The 14,720-nt window shown below is 39.6% G+C and overlaps 1 protein-coding gene across 2 annotated transcripts in view; it reads left to right on the forward strand.

Moving 5' to 3' along the window:
• Positions 1–14,720, forward strand: part of FRAS1 (Fraser extracellular matrix complex subunit 1) — a 465,438-nt gene that overhangs the window by 323,934 nt on the left and 126,784 nt on the right. For both annotated transcript variants that reach the window (XM_030877950.2, XM_060299521.1), the window contains 3 exons: positions 1,293–1,446; positions 6,713–6,891; positions 11,219–11,335. In XM_030877950.2, the coding sequence (XP_030733810.2) occupies positions 1,293–1,446; positions 6,713–6,891; positions 11,219–11,335 (450 nt within the window). The remainder of the gene's footprint in view (positions 1–1,292; positions 1,447–6,712; positions 6,892–11,218; positions 11,336–14,720) is intronic.

Consider the following 14,720-nt stretch of genomic DNA (forward strand, 5'->3'; position numbering starts at 1 on the left):
TCAGATTTACCGATTTTGAAAGTATGAAAACTGAACACAGGCAGCCTCACTGATCCCATTCTGTGGAAAATGTCAATTTAGGAGGCTTTGAAAGAGGTGTGCACCTTGCAAATCAGCACTTTTTAATGACGTTAGCTTTAGCAATTAGAATGGTTGCCTTCTCAGGAGCGCTAAGTAGGTGATTTCTTCCAGTCAGCTATTCCCAACTGTTGTTTCTAAGGGCTTCACTTTCAATCGGTCATCGAGGCCTGTCAGTTTGGCCTCTGTAGTGTTTCTGGAATCTGTTTCTAACTATTCATTCCCACTGCAATCACCTTTTCAACTTCTCTCACCTGAGCCATTACAAGAACTTGTTAAATGGTTTCTGCAGCCCCAGATTCACGCCACCTCCAGCCCCTCCCATCTCTTGCTGCTGGAGGTTCTCCAAAACCCAAACCTGAGCATCCCATTTCCTTCCCTGAAGATTCATGTTGACTTTACAGTGCCTACAAGCTAAATGGAGACTTACAGCACAGCTTCTACCTTCTACTAGCCTACATTAGGGGTCACTTTTTATTCACCCCCTCCCCTAGCTCCCTAGACTCTGCTTGCCCAGTCACTTGGATATTTTATTAAGCACAGAGTGCATTGTCTCATGTCTTTGCTTAGGCTGGGTCCTCTTCCTGGAGTCTGTTTCAGTTAGAAAGCCCATTCTTTGTCATTCAAGAATTAAATGGTATTTCCATAGGAAAGCCTTCCTGACCATTCCTTCCCCAAAGGGGAAATCTCCTTTTTCCTTTATTTTCCCACAGTACCCTGCTCAAGCTTCTTCTAGATCATCACTTGTGATGCAGCCTATTTTATATGTCTGTCTGCCCCACTAGACTGTAGGTTCTGAAACTGAGGTCTTATTTCAGCCAGCCTTATATACCTCAGGCCTCTAGCAAAAGATCTGGCATATAATAGGTGTTTAATGAATAGTTCTTGAATATAGGTGGATGGGGAAGATGGAAAGACAGGTAGATGGACAAATGAAAGAAAGAAATGGAGAGACTTAGTCTCCCTGAATGATACAAGTTATGTGCTTATGATGAATTAGGAGAAAAAGTAGGATATATGTATGTACCTGTATACAGACACATGCATATATCTACACATAATTAAACATATACTGTTCACAGTATGACTCTAAAGCTATGAATCTCTTATTAGGCAATCTTTAGCAGCAATAGGACCTAATAACTTACGTTTTTAAGGACCAGTATTTTCTTTTTTTCGCTTGGACCTAATTCTGTACTCTCTCTTTCTTCTAGAATGATAGAGGTCTTCGACTTGTGGCTAATTCAGTGGTGTGGGTTCCAGAAGGCGGGATGCTGCAGATTACCAACAGAATCTTACAGGCTGAAGCTCCAGGTGCCAGAGACTCAGAAATCATCTACAAAATTACACAGGAGCACCCCCAATTTGGTAACTCGTTTTTTCCCTTGTCATGATGTCATCATTGCATTCAGTAGTCTTGGACTTGCTTTTGTACAAAGCCACACAGCCAGGGTGTGTTTCCAATGAACTCAGCTTTCTAATACCCCAGGCATCCCCTTTAGAGACAGAATAATCACAATAGCTATCATTGCTATATACATATTATTGGTATGCTAAGTAATGTAAACATAGTATAGTTAAACCTAAAGTTTAAGTTTTAAAACAACTACATTTTACAGAGAAAGTAACTTGTTAAAAGTCACCTGGCTAATAATATGTCAATACAATGTCAAACCTCAGGCTTTCAAACTCCACCTTGTGTCCCTCCCAGAACATCACCGCACTTCTTGAGACTTTCTTTTTAAGAAAAGACTTTACATAAAAACATTTCTCAAGATCTCCATTGTTACTTCCACTTCTAGCAAGATAGTAGAGTATGATAACCCATCATAATCACCTAGAAATGATGGATAAAAGAGATTCAGAGCTATAAGGCAATCATAGCTGACCTCCCGAGAATACAGAGAAATCTCCAAGTGCCAGACACAGAGAAGGAACTGAAAGCCAATCTGGGCAGGAGCTGATGGCATAGCTTGCCTGAGGGGTTGTGTGTATCCCTCAGTAACCTGGGGGCTTGGGATTTAATGCCTGTGCAGAGACAGAAAGTTGGAATTAAGACAAGAAGCTCACTAGCACAGAGAGATGGCAAAGAAATTTACCTGTGTTTCCCAGGGCTCAGAGGGAGCAAAAAGAGTCTGCTGAGAATTCAGAAATTCAGGCCTGTTTCTCCTGAAGATCCAAGGTTAAGTTATACTGTGTGCATAGTCTGAGAAACCCAAAGCTGAGGCATTAATATGAAAATTGACCTCAGGCCAATGGTACTTCCTGGGTCCCTTGCAGAAACTAGTATTAACTGCTGTGGAATGTCCACCCTCAACTCCAGACCACACAAGATTCTCACAGAGAAAACCACTGAAGATTAACTCAGAATTCAGAATTACAGAACATATGAAGGAAAAAATCTATAGTACCATAACTAAAACAAACAAGAAGATTAAAACCCCAAGGTTTCCAATGAAGGAACAAGCTTACAAAAACTATGAAATAAGCATATTTAAAAAGATTTAAAGACACAAAAGAAGGGATCGAAACTGTAAGGAGATGACAAAATGTTATAAAAATAAAAACAACAGGCAGGTAGATTTTTTAAAAGCAATAATCACCTGAAAATGAAAAATATATTCATTAAAATTGCTTGGCATGACAAATAGCAGGGAAATAACAATCTGTTTTTCCTCAGGTTTATGAGATTTTTTTAATTGTGTATTTTCTGTGGTGAGGAAAAAATCAACTTTTGTACTATTTAAAAATAAGTATAGAGTCCACAAAGGCATTGAAAAGCATAATCTAATCAAGAATTGATAGAATTATAAAACAGTCAGTCTAGCTGGGCTGTCATTTATTATAGTTGCGTAACCTTGAGGAAGGCAGGTGGACCCCCTTGAGCCATAAGTTTCTTTGAAAGATGAAGCTAGATAAGTTTGTAATTTTTTATTTTAAAATAATTTTAGACTTACTGAAATGTTGCAAAAATAGTACAAAGAGCTCTTGAATATCCTTTATCCAGCTTCCTCCACTGTTAACATCTTACATAATCATAGGACAATAATCAAAACCAGGAAATTAGCATTGATACAATGCTGTTAATTAGTTCACAGACCTTATTCAACTTTGCCGTATTTCACCCACTGATTTTAAGCTAGACAATGTTTAAGTCCTTTTCAGCTCTAAAAACCTTTGACTGGTTTGATGTATTAAATTCTTTACCTTTGTCTTGAGCATTAAAAGTCAAAAAATTAAATTTCCTAAAGATAGCCCAATATCCCAATATTCCGTCTAAGTATTAAATACAACAATGCGGAATTAAGTGATTTTTTTAAAGCCATTTCAGCTTGATAAATGCCATGTAAGTAAGTCTGACTCACGTGACCCTTTCCTAATATAACTCTCTTAATTAACTTCTTCCTATGAACATAATCCTATTTCTATGTGTTCAGAGCTCCCTACTGGTAATAATCAAATCGCATTACCCTTAGGAGCCATTCAGGAGTGGAAAAGGAGGTGGGAATGAGAAGCCCACTTAACGCAAATCTTTTTTTTTTTTTTGGCTGCGTTGGGTCTTCGTTGCTGCGCGGGCTTTCTCTAGCTGCCGAGAGCGGGGGCTTCATTGCGGTGCAGGGGCTCCTCATTGCGGTGGCTTCTCTTGTTGCAGAGCACGGGCTCTAGGCGCACAGGCTTCAGTAGTTGCAGCGCACAGCCTCAGTAATTGTGGCATGCAGGCTCTAGAGTGCAGGCTCAGTAGTTGTGGCACGCGGGCTCTAGAGTGAAGGCTCAGTAGTCGTGGCGCACAGGCTTAGTTGCTCCACGGCATGTGGGATCTTCCCGGGCCAGGGATCGACCCTGTGTCCCCTGCATTAGCAGGTGGATTCCTAACCACTGTGCCACCAGGAAAATTCCGAGATTCTAATTCTTAATACCTATTACATTTTCCCATAAAGTTTCTTGGTTAAAATATTGAGCTCAGTGTAAAGGAAATCACTAGTAGATGTTATTTTCTGTTTTTTAAGCCTGGACTTTTTTAAACCTGGATTTTCATATACTTAGAGTCATCTCCTTGATTTTGTCATACTATGATAAAAGCAGAGGTGAGGTATTACGCAAAAGCTCTCACCTCGATGGAGTGAACCCTACAAAATATCGGTATTTCTCCCTGTCTACTCATGGGCTTGGCACAAAGGTACCTTGTATTCATCATACCCAGTGCTGAACTCGAACTCTTCATCGTTTCTTCTACCAGCTCATCCCATTTGTGGCATCGCTTCCCTACACATCACCCAACCTAATAGGTGATCATCTGATTCTTCCCTCTTTCTTACCCTTTACAGCCACATTTGTCAAGTTCTGTTGCTTCCACTTCCTCAATGATTCTTGTATCTGTTTACGTGTTTCCAATCTTACCTCTGTTGCTTTAGTTCAGGTTCCCATCTCTCATCTGGATTTTACAGCAGACTTATAGTTGACCAAACTGTCCACATAATTGTTAGTCACTATTGTTATCATTTTTATAAAATAAAGTCCAGCCCCTTTAACAGAACTTTCGCGTATATTCTGTGTTCTAAATCACTTCGTGCCATTAACCTACTGAAAATCTCACAGAGGCTCCCAGGTGCTTGTGGGGCTGATCTCAAGGGGAAGGAACTGCATCTTACTGATCTTTGAGTCCCCCACCCCAAAGGGCTAACCACAGTAGCTAGCCCTTAACAGGTGTTCGCTGACTGTTTACTGAGTTGAAATTAATGGGATTAACCAGCATCCTGTGATTCCTGTTAATTTGCATAGTATCGCAATGGGTTTGTTTTTTTTTTTAAATCTGAAAAATATGTTTATTTCATTAGGACTTGTTAGGAAAATTCTGCTTTGCCTTCCTATTATAAAGCAGAAGAGCCAGGAAATTGGCATTTGAATGTTTTCTGTTTTTCTACTGTTTTTCTGTTTTCCACATTTTCACTGTGGAAATCTCCTTCCAGACTATTTTGCAACTACCCACATTCATAAACAGTCCACATCCTGGGAAAGCATGTTTATTAGCAGGATCTTATGAACAGAAGTTGAACCAGGGAGAGATGGGTAATGGAATTGGTGACTTAAGTATAAATGAGAAACAGTACAAGAAAGAAACTAGAGTGAGTTGATTCTACACATGATTATTTTAAAATAAAATAAGAATATTGATGTTTTTCTATTACTTCAGTATTTCATCACTATCCAGGATATTATGTGCATTTTTAACTTGAATTTAGTGCCTATAAATATTAGAATGAGTATTTCCTTTGAATAAGAGAACACATTTCTCTGGGGTAATCAAAGTGCACTATCAATTACCTGATATGTCTAGGGCACTAAGATCTGGGTATCCTCCTACAGAACATTTAAAAGATGTATGCAGTTTCTCTCTCTCTCTCTCTTTCTCTCTCTCTCTCACACACACATACACACACATTCTTCTCTCCCTCTTACTATCTGAGCGGTAGAGAGACTTCTTTCAGATTTATTGTTAGATGCATTTTCATGAGAACGTGGCTTGTTTTTAGCAGTTCATCCATTCTTCTCCTTGGTCTTCACTTGAAGGCATATTCTCCTTGGGAAGTTTTGATTGTTTCTATAACACCTTTGTATTTTCAATCTCACTTTAAGAAAATAGTAGCTTCAGGTTAAGAATAAGCAATAGAAACAGATTGGTGGTGTTGGTGGTGATGTTTAGATTTAGATTTCATTGCTTCAATTCTAATGAAGTTTAGAAAATGAAGGAGGAGAAAACATCATCAGTTATTTATCAAGGTAACTGTTGGTCTGTGAACATAAAATAACCATGACGGGTAACAGGGTTTCATGACCAGGAAAATGAGCTTCAGATTCAAATCCCAGCTCCTTCACTTTGGACTTGTGTGACCTCAAACAAGTTATTGAACTTCTCTGAGCATAAAGAACTTTGTCTTTAAAATGGGGATGACAGTAGCATCTTCAGAAGGATTAAATAACATAATAAGGATAACCAACACTCTTTTCAAGCACCTATGAAGTATGTAGTATTATTCTCATTTTACCAATGAGGAACAGAGACTTGTAATACCTAAGTAAGCTCCCCCAGCTCGATGTGGTGGAACTGGGTTTGAACCACTATGTTAAGTGCTTCACGCAGCGCCTGTCATATGCATTCAAGTGTTAGCTATTATTGTTTTCATTTTAAGAACTCTTCCAAGGATGATTTTTTCTGAATTTTTTCTAATTTCCCCTTGTGTTTACACCAAAAAATTGCCTGGTTAGAAAACATTTTCTGTTCATAGACAGCTGTGGGTAGAAATGAATCCATTCAATTCACAGTATTTGTAGTGTTCACCACTATTTGGGTCTCCTTATATAATTTTAGTAGATAAAAGTCAGTAACTTCATACATGAATTGCCCTCGAATGGCTTTTAGCTCTTTTAATTGAAAGACTGGGAATTTTATGTCTAAAGTTGGATTTTATGATATCTGTTGAATTCTGTGTTACTATCTTTTCCTTCACCTTGGATAAAAATAAGGAAGCACATCATATCTTTTCTGTTTAAAATAAAAGTGGTAGAAAAGGAGACGAGAGCTCTGACTTACTTTTACTTTTCCCAGGGGTCCTCACTAACTGTGTGGCTTTCCTAGGGGAGGTGGTCCTTGTGTTTAATATGCCTGCAGACAGCCCCGCAGACGAAGCGCAGCACCTTCCTGATGGGAGGACAGCAACTCCCACCAGCACGTTCACCCAGCAAGACATCAACGAAGGCATCGTGTGGTACCGGCACTCAGGGCTCCCAGCCCAGAGTGACTCCTTCCACTTTCAGGTACCCTCTGCTTCCTGAATCTTCTGATGTCTGGATAGTCTGATGAAAACCATCACCCTTATTTATAAACAACTCAGGTCATTTTCTGTGATTGCCTGGAAGTCACATTTGGGAGAAGAAAAAAATGTAACTAGTAACATTGAGAAATTTTTTTTTTAATCTGTCAATTCAGCCTTCTGGGTGTCTCTACAAGCAGAGTCATTCTACAACAAAGAGGTATATAATAGATAATGGCTAAAGTGTTTGGAAAAAAGTATTTTTAAAATGTTAAAATACCACATGGAGAAAAACGTCTTATTTTCTTTTTTCAAATGTTTTTGGAACATTTAACCATCTTATGATAAGGTCATGGACAGAGCAGCCAAACCCACTGGGTTCACGTTTCACTTCTGCCATGTACTAGCTTTGGGAAAATTACTTGGGCAAAATCCTTGTGCTTCAGTTTCCTCATCTGTAAAATAGCATTGCTGTAAGGATTTAATGAGTTAATACATATAAAGCATTTAGAATAGTGCCTGTTAACCGTGTAAGGGTGTGTGACTACCATTTATGGAGACTGGTCAAATACCAGTGCTATAGACTGGATGTTTGTGTCCCTGCCAAAGTTCGTATGTTGAAATCCTACCCCTCCATGTGATGGTATATGGAGGTGAGGCCTTTGATTAGAATTAGATGAGGTCATGAGGGTTGTGCCCTCATGAATGGGATTAGCATACTTACAAGAGTCATGCTTGCTCCCCCTCTCTGCTGCCCGCCACGGGGAAACAGTGAAAAGTCGGCAGTCCACAACCCAGAAGAGGGCCCTCACTAGAACCCACCCATACTGGCACCTTGATCTCAGACTTCCAGCCTCCAGAGCTGTGAGAAATAAATTTCTATTGTTCATAAGCCACCCAGTCTACGGTACTTTTGTTAGAGTAGCCTGAGGCAACCAGACTATAAGGTTGGTTTAATTTATTCTGTCAATAAATTAAAGAACAAGAAATTATTCTGGGCGCATTCCCTGACTACTATGAAGTACCATTAGAAATTAATAATAAAAGGGCAAAGAAAATCAAACCATTTGGAATTCCTTAATAATTACTAGTTCTAAATGGAAATCAAAATGGCAAACTATTAAGAAATATTGATCAGGAGGAAACAACTTATCAGAACTGAAATGATATGGACAAAGTAATACTCGGAAGAAAATCAATGGCCTTAAGCTCTTATTGTTGAACAGAAAAGCATGAAAATTAATGGACTAAATATTCAACTCAAGAAGCTGGAGAACCACAGAGAAGCCAAAAGAAAGCGAAAGGAAGGCATTTATAGAGGTAAAAGAGGAATTGACTAATTATAAGATGCTAGAATTAGTAAATAAGTACAAAACCTGAATCTTTGGAAAGACCCATAACATTAGACAAACCTCTGTCAAGGATAATTTGGAAATAAATAATGGAACAGAAACACAAAGGAATGAGGAAGTATGAATGAGAAAGACCATTTAAGCATAGATACAGAAAAGATTTGGGGAAAGTGTCAGGGAAAATATAAGGAAGCCCTCATGGTGATCAGCCAAAGCAGCATCTATGTCTGAGTCATTTCCTTGGTCTAGGAATCCAGTAGGGGATAAACTACCACGATAGCTCATCTTGTTAAAATTATCGTCCATTCTGCTCCTGATGCCTGGTGTGTACATCTTCATTGTCTGACTAATTTATATTGTGTAAAAAGTGTGCTTCCCCAGAGAGCTAGTTGCAATAAACCTGGAAACAGTTAAAATGAGATTATACTGAGCACACTGAATGTCCAATGAGTGAGCAAACATTATGTGCCCTTTGCCCGAGTTAATTTTTCAGTTTTAGCACCTGGGGACTCAACAGTCCTCAAATAATGAGTCAGAATGGAAGCAAAGACCTCAATCAAAAGAAGTCACCTCAACAGACTGGACTCCTCAGATCTGCCTTTGCCTTCATTATCAGTATGGAGCACTTCCCTGGAAAGTCATTCTCAGCACCTGCTAAAGTGATATTTGATTGCTTTTGCAAGTTGGTTACTAAGTGGGTTATTATAAAATAGCAGAAGTTGCTGATTTTTGTAAACAAATTCGCTAGAGTTTAAGACTCTAAAAACATCATTACTTAGAAAGTGGTTCCCTTTGGAGGGTCTTCACACATTCTGCTCAAAATGTGTTTAGAACTCCTATTTGAAATCTCCTTCAAAATCTGTGGGATATTCTTTAGCATATCCTCAGTAGTGACAGCATATCATCCTTTGGAAGTGGATTTTAAAATAAAACCCTATAGCCCAAAGTCATTCAGAATCGTGTCTGGTAAAAAAGAAGAGTAGCAATTATTTTTAGTTAAAACAAGGAGTAATTATGAAGTTAACAAGCTCAGTTTTCGTACATGATTTGTGAACCCCCTCTGAAGCATTTCAAAAAGTACATTTTGAACACTGACAGCATCTTTACTGCAAGTATGAAACAGCTCTCTGGGATCATTTTCTCTTGGATGTGAAGGTTTTGGTGTGTTTGTTTTTAAAATCTCATGGTTTGATAGGCTTATCTCATATTTTGATGTGAAACGACACAGACACTGTAGCTATGTGCTAAAATAAATGGTTGGCAACTTTCCCCATTCATCATTTTAGTGTCCCTTAGGATTTTAGACTATTTAAAAAAGATGCCGTTCTAATGATTCTCCTCTCGTGTCCCTTCTTTTTTATTTTCTTTAAAGCAGAAAATGCAATACAAGGAGTTGTATGGATTTAATTTCGTTTTAATGTTGATGTGCTGTCATGAGCCATCAATGCAGCCCATCTGTTACTTTGCATCTAAGACTTGGGATTTGTGTAATGCAAGTGGTATTAAAAAATTAGAGGATGGCATAGTGAGAAGAAAGCAGGCACATTTTTGGCAGGGGAAGGAGCCCTGGTTTTGGCATATTCAGATCACGTTGACATAGCCTCAGGGGATGTAATTTGAAAAAGACCAACATATTTTACACTTGTGTCTTTGCTAGGGAAGCTAGAACTGCGACCGTTGCTTGGTAATCTGCTCACCTCTCACTTCCTGCAGAGTTCCATTCCTTTTCTTCAAGAGATAGGAGAACATATCTTCCCCTTCCTGATTTCCTAAAGCTTCCAACTTGAGTCACTGTGGTCCGTAGGAAGGTCACAAACCCGCTGACCTGGTTTTAAATACTGACCCTTGTTGGCTATGTGACCTTGACACCTTAACTTTTTGACCTTCAGTTTCCTCATCTGTAAAAAAGGAGATAATAATATCTACTTGATGGGTATTCGGTAAGAAAACTTTTGAAAAGTAGCTAGCACAGTGCCGAGCCCATGATAAGTGCTCAGTGAATGATAGCTGTGGCTGTTAATATTATTTATGGTGACACTATAAGATGCCTTCTTGGAAACAAGTTGATATTCTGAGGCTTGAGCTCCAGGCGCCTGATGTGATCAAGGTACAGAGAAGACAGTTTTCCTGGAGGGTGTAATTTTAGAAGACATAGAGAAAGGGCTGCTATTCCTGCCCTTTTTCTCAGGATTTACAGAACCCTGCCCCTCTCACATGGAATTAACACAACTCCACATGGCCACATGGGCCTTAGCAATTCTTCTAACAAGCCTAAGGAGCAGACAATGGAAGGAAGGCGAGTTTAAGGGAACAGCGAGGTAGCACTGAGGAAAGGGAGAGGCTGCATGAGAAGAGCATCATTTTTCAGCATTTCTGAAGCAGGAAAAAGTTGATTTTGTGACCACTACCCTAGTTGTAAATGTTCTTAACCTTGCCTTGCAGTGATGAGGCTGGGATTTGTCATTTATAATCTAGGTGTAGATATCTGTGCTGGGTAAAGACTAAAGTGAAATAAACATCACGTATATTGATATAATGTGTTGTGTATGCTCATAATGAGACACTATGTAGCTATCAAAATTATGTTTTCAAGAATGTTTAATGGTATAGCAAAATATCATAGTATTGTGTTAAGTAAACATTTAGAATATACAATTGTATATAGTTTCACATATACATGGAAAAAAGATTAAACTGAAATGCAGCGATATATTAGTAATGACTATTTCTAGGTAGTGAAATTCTAGATGACTCTTATTCCTTATTTATCCCTTCCTGCAACTTCACAATTGCCTAAAATGCTTATGTATCGTTTTTATAATCAATAAAAAAAGGAATTTTAAAATATGAAGAGCAGAATGAAAATCGTAATACAGGAGCATACAGAATTCAAAGACAGATGGTTCAAAAGGGAAAAAATAAACACAGGCAAACATACTCTGCCCACCAGAGGCTCACCAGTGTGCCGTGTCTTTGCAGGTGTCCAGTGCCACGGAGGCTCACGCCCATTTGGAGAGCCGCATGTTCAACATCGCCATCTTACCCCAGACTCCGGAAGCACCCAAACGCTCTCCAGGAGCATCTCTTCACATGACCGTGAGTTGGGTAGCAGGGCTCATGGTTTCTGCTTGGAGGAGGCAGGTTGATGAGATGTGACAGAATGCTTGGCTCAGAACACGGGCTCTGGGGTCAAAAATACCAGCCCTGTGAACTCGTTTCTCATTGACTTGAAAGAAGAAACTTAAAATTCCCAGAGTGAAAGGAAGGTTAGAGGGAATCCACTCCAGCCTCCCATCCATTGCTGCTGAGCCCTCTTACAGCGTTCCAGACACTCACAGAACCATTCCTTGAGTACCTGGAAGGAATTTCAGGCTTATATCCATTTAATGATTACTATTTGGGTATAATTATTCAGCCAGTTAGAGTTCCATCTAGCTGGAGAAACGGTTATTCTGTTTTAGAAGTCCTGTTAGTAGTTTCCTTTCGATTAGAAAAGTTTCCTGGAGAAAGTGATGTCTGTGCTGACTCCAGAAAGATAAGTAGCAAATATCCAAGTGAAGGTTTGGGAGGCAGGTTGGAAAGAATAGTGGGGTGATGGCAAAGGGCGTCACCAGGCATAAAAACAACACATGCAAAGACCCAGAGGGGAGAGACAATATGATTGTTGGGAAAATTGCGAACAGTTCAATGAGACTGGAAGACGAGAGGGGCTGAAAGGGAGTGGTGAGCCTGTGGGGTTTTGCGAGCTAGATCACAGAGGAGCTTGTATGCTGCGTGGGAAGGAGTGTGGACACATGGAAAGGTTTGGAGCAAGGTGAGCACTAAATTAGTACATGGCGTTGAGTTCAGACAATTAGCAGTTCCACTGTAATCCTATATCTATGGGGCATGTAATGCCAGACCCCTCTTCTAGACAGAGCCACAGCACATTAAGTCCTTGTAAATTAATCATCAGGGATCCACATTTTAGTTAGCGCCCACGGAATTACACTCCAAAGTGGTGCAGCACTCCTGAGCTGCAACAAAGACAGCAGGTAGAGTTTTAGAAATTATGGGTCTGGGGCTTGACAGAGACATAAAAGGGGAAACAAAGTTTTTAATGGATACATGCTATCGGCATTTCCACCGTAAACTGTAATTTAAAGAAATCATAATTCAGGAACACTATAAAGTCTATAATTCATCATTCTGACTGCAGGAGCTTGGACCAGAATTTTCTCTAAAGCGTAAAGAAAAATGTGCATACACGTTTCTTGCCAAATGCTAATGTGGTGTTATTTTGACTTTAGAGGGAAAAAAAATGGGCCAGGAGCCATGAAGATGGCATCACTCCCGCTCTTTTGCTGAAAACCTCTAGAAACTTTTCAACATACTTAACCTTGAGGGTCTCAGGTTGCATGTTTGTAAATTAGGTCTGTTCTGTGTAATTTAGGGTATCACAAAGGTTAGTCTACTGTAAAATGTGATCAGGCTGCTCTTTCATTCCCTAAAATATACACAGTTTATATTTCTTTTGACATTAATTAGAGCCATTACTGTAAGATATACATACTGTAAAATGTGACAAAAGCACATTCTCAATGCAGTGATTTGGACCCATCTAAGCACATAAGTTTTGTACATATTTGGTAAACACATTGTGAATACATATGCTAAATTCATACATAGTATATTCATGTAGATGTTTAAGGGTAGGAGTCTACCTCTCCAATCATTCAGTTATTCAGTCTTGCACACTTGCGGGTCCCTAGTTTATGCCAAGTTCTGTGGAAGACATTGGAGATTCAGTGATCATGTAATGCAGTCTCTATTAGTCTATTTTAGACTTAGAGTCTAAAGAGGGAGACAAGAAAATAAATAAACAGTGACAATACAGTAATAAATGTCATGACAGAGACATGGCATGGAAGCAGATAGCAGGGCACCTAGTCCAGCAAGGCATAGGAGAGGTCAAGGAAGGCATCCTGTAGAAGGTGAACCAAGCTGGTTGAAGTGAATATTATCTCTAAATCAGGGTCTCAAACTTCAGCCTGCATTAGGATCACCTATAGGGCTTGTTAATTCACGGATTGCTGGAGCCCACCCCAGAGTTTTCCAATTCAGTAGGTCTGGTATAGGGCTGATAATTTGAGTTTCTAACAGGTTCCCAGGTGATACTGTTGCTACTGCTCTGCTCACTACACTTGCAGACCCTCTTATCTAGACTAGAAATAGGCGGAAGTTCATTCCAGGCAGAGGAGCAGCATTTGAAAAGAAGATGGAGACGCAGGAGAACATAACATGTTTGAGGAATGACGGAGAGTTCAGTTGGCTGGAGCATAAATCTTTAGGTGAAGAAGAAAGAAGAAATGAGAGATCACGGAGGACCTTAAGATAAGTTGAAGGAGATTCCATTTCGTCCAGAAAGGCTGTTAGGGCAAGTAGGATACAGCAGAGAGGTGGCATGCTTAGAGTCTCAATTTGAGAAGGTCATTTTGGCTGCAGGGTAGAGAACACCCCAGATGGGGCGAGACAGGGAGCAAGGAGGCCAAGAAATAGGCTACTGAAGTCACCTAGAACAAGAAAGGTTGGTGGCATGAAGGTCATGCAGTGGCAATAAGGATTAAGAGTTGGTGAGATCTTGAAGAGATACTCGTACACTCATATTCATTGCAGCCAAGAGATGGAAGCAACCTAAATGTCCTTTGACAGATAAGTGGATAAAGAAAATGTGGTATATACAGCCACTGAATATTATCCAACCTTTAAAAAAAGGAAATCCTGTCATATGCTACAGTATGAATGAACCTTAAGGATATTGTCCTAAATGAAATAAGCCAATCACAAAAAGACAGATAATGCAGGATTCCACTCATTTGAGCTAGTCAAACGCTTACAAACAGAAAGTAGAACGGTGGTTGCCCCTGTGGGGAATGGGTGGGGTGTGGAGAGAGAAAAGAGGAATTGTTATTCAATAGCGTTTCAGTGTTGCAAGAGGAAAAGAATCTGGAAATCTGTTGTAGAACAATGTGCATCTAGTTAACACTACTATACTGTACACTTAAAAGCGGTTAAGGTGGTAAAAAAAAAAGTTAGGAGATTAGAGATCTTTAGAGACAGTGCTCAATTAGATATGGGAGAGGGCGAAGCACCCCATTTTCTGAGCATACAGAGATGCCATTCATTGAGATGGGGAATGTATGAGGACTTGAGGGGGAGGGGGAGGGGTGGAAGGCATGATGCACTCAGTCTGGGATGTGCTTGTAAAGGGCGTGCATATTAAGGGCAGGTAGAAGAAGATCAGTAGCTATTCAAGGTGAGTGATAAACCTTTGAGAATCATTAATGGCTGGTAGTGGTTAAATCCTCAGAAATCACTGAGATTCCCCAGGAAGATTGCACAGAATGAGAAGCAATATAATCAAATACGTGCCTAAATGAAAATTTGTTCTGTGACATTTCTGTAATTCTGTTATTCATCAAACCTAAGATCCTTTAAATGG

This window comes from Globicephala melas, chromosome 5 (assembly GCF_963455315.2).
Source record: "Globicephala melas chromosome 5, mGloMel1.2, whole genome shotgun sequence".
NCBI lineage: Eukaryota > Metazoa > Chordata > Mammalia > Artiodactyla > Delphinidae > Globicephala > Globicephala melas.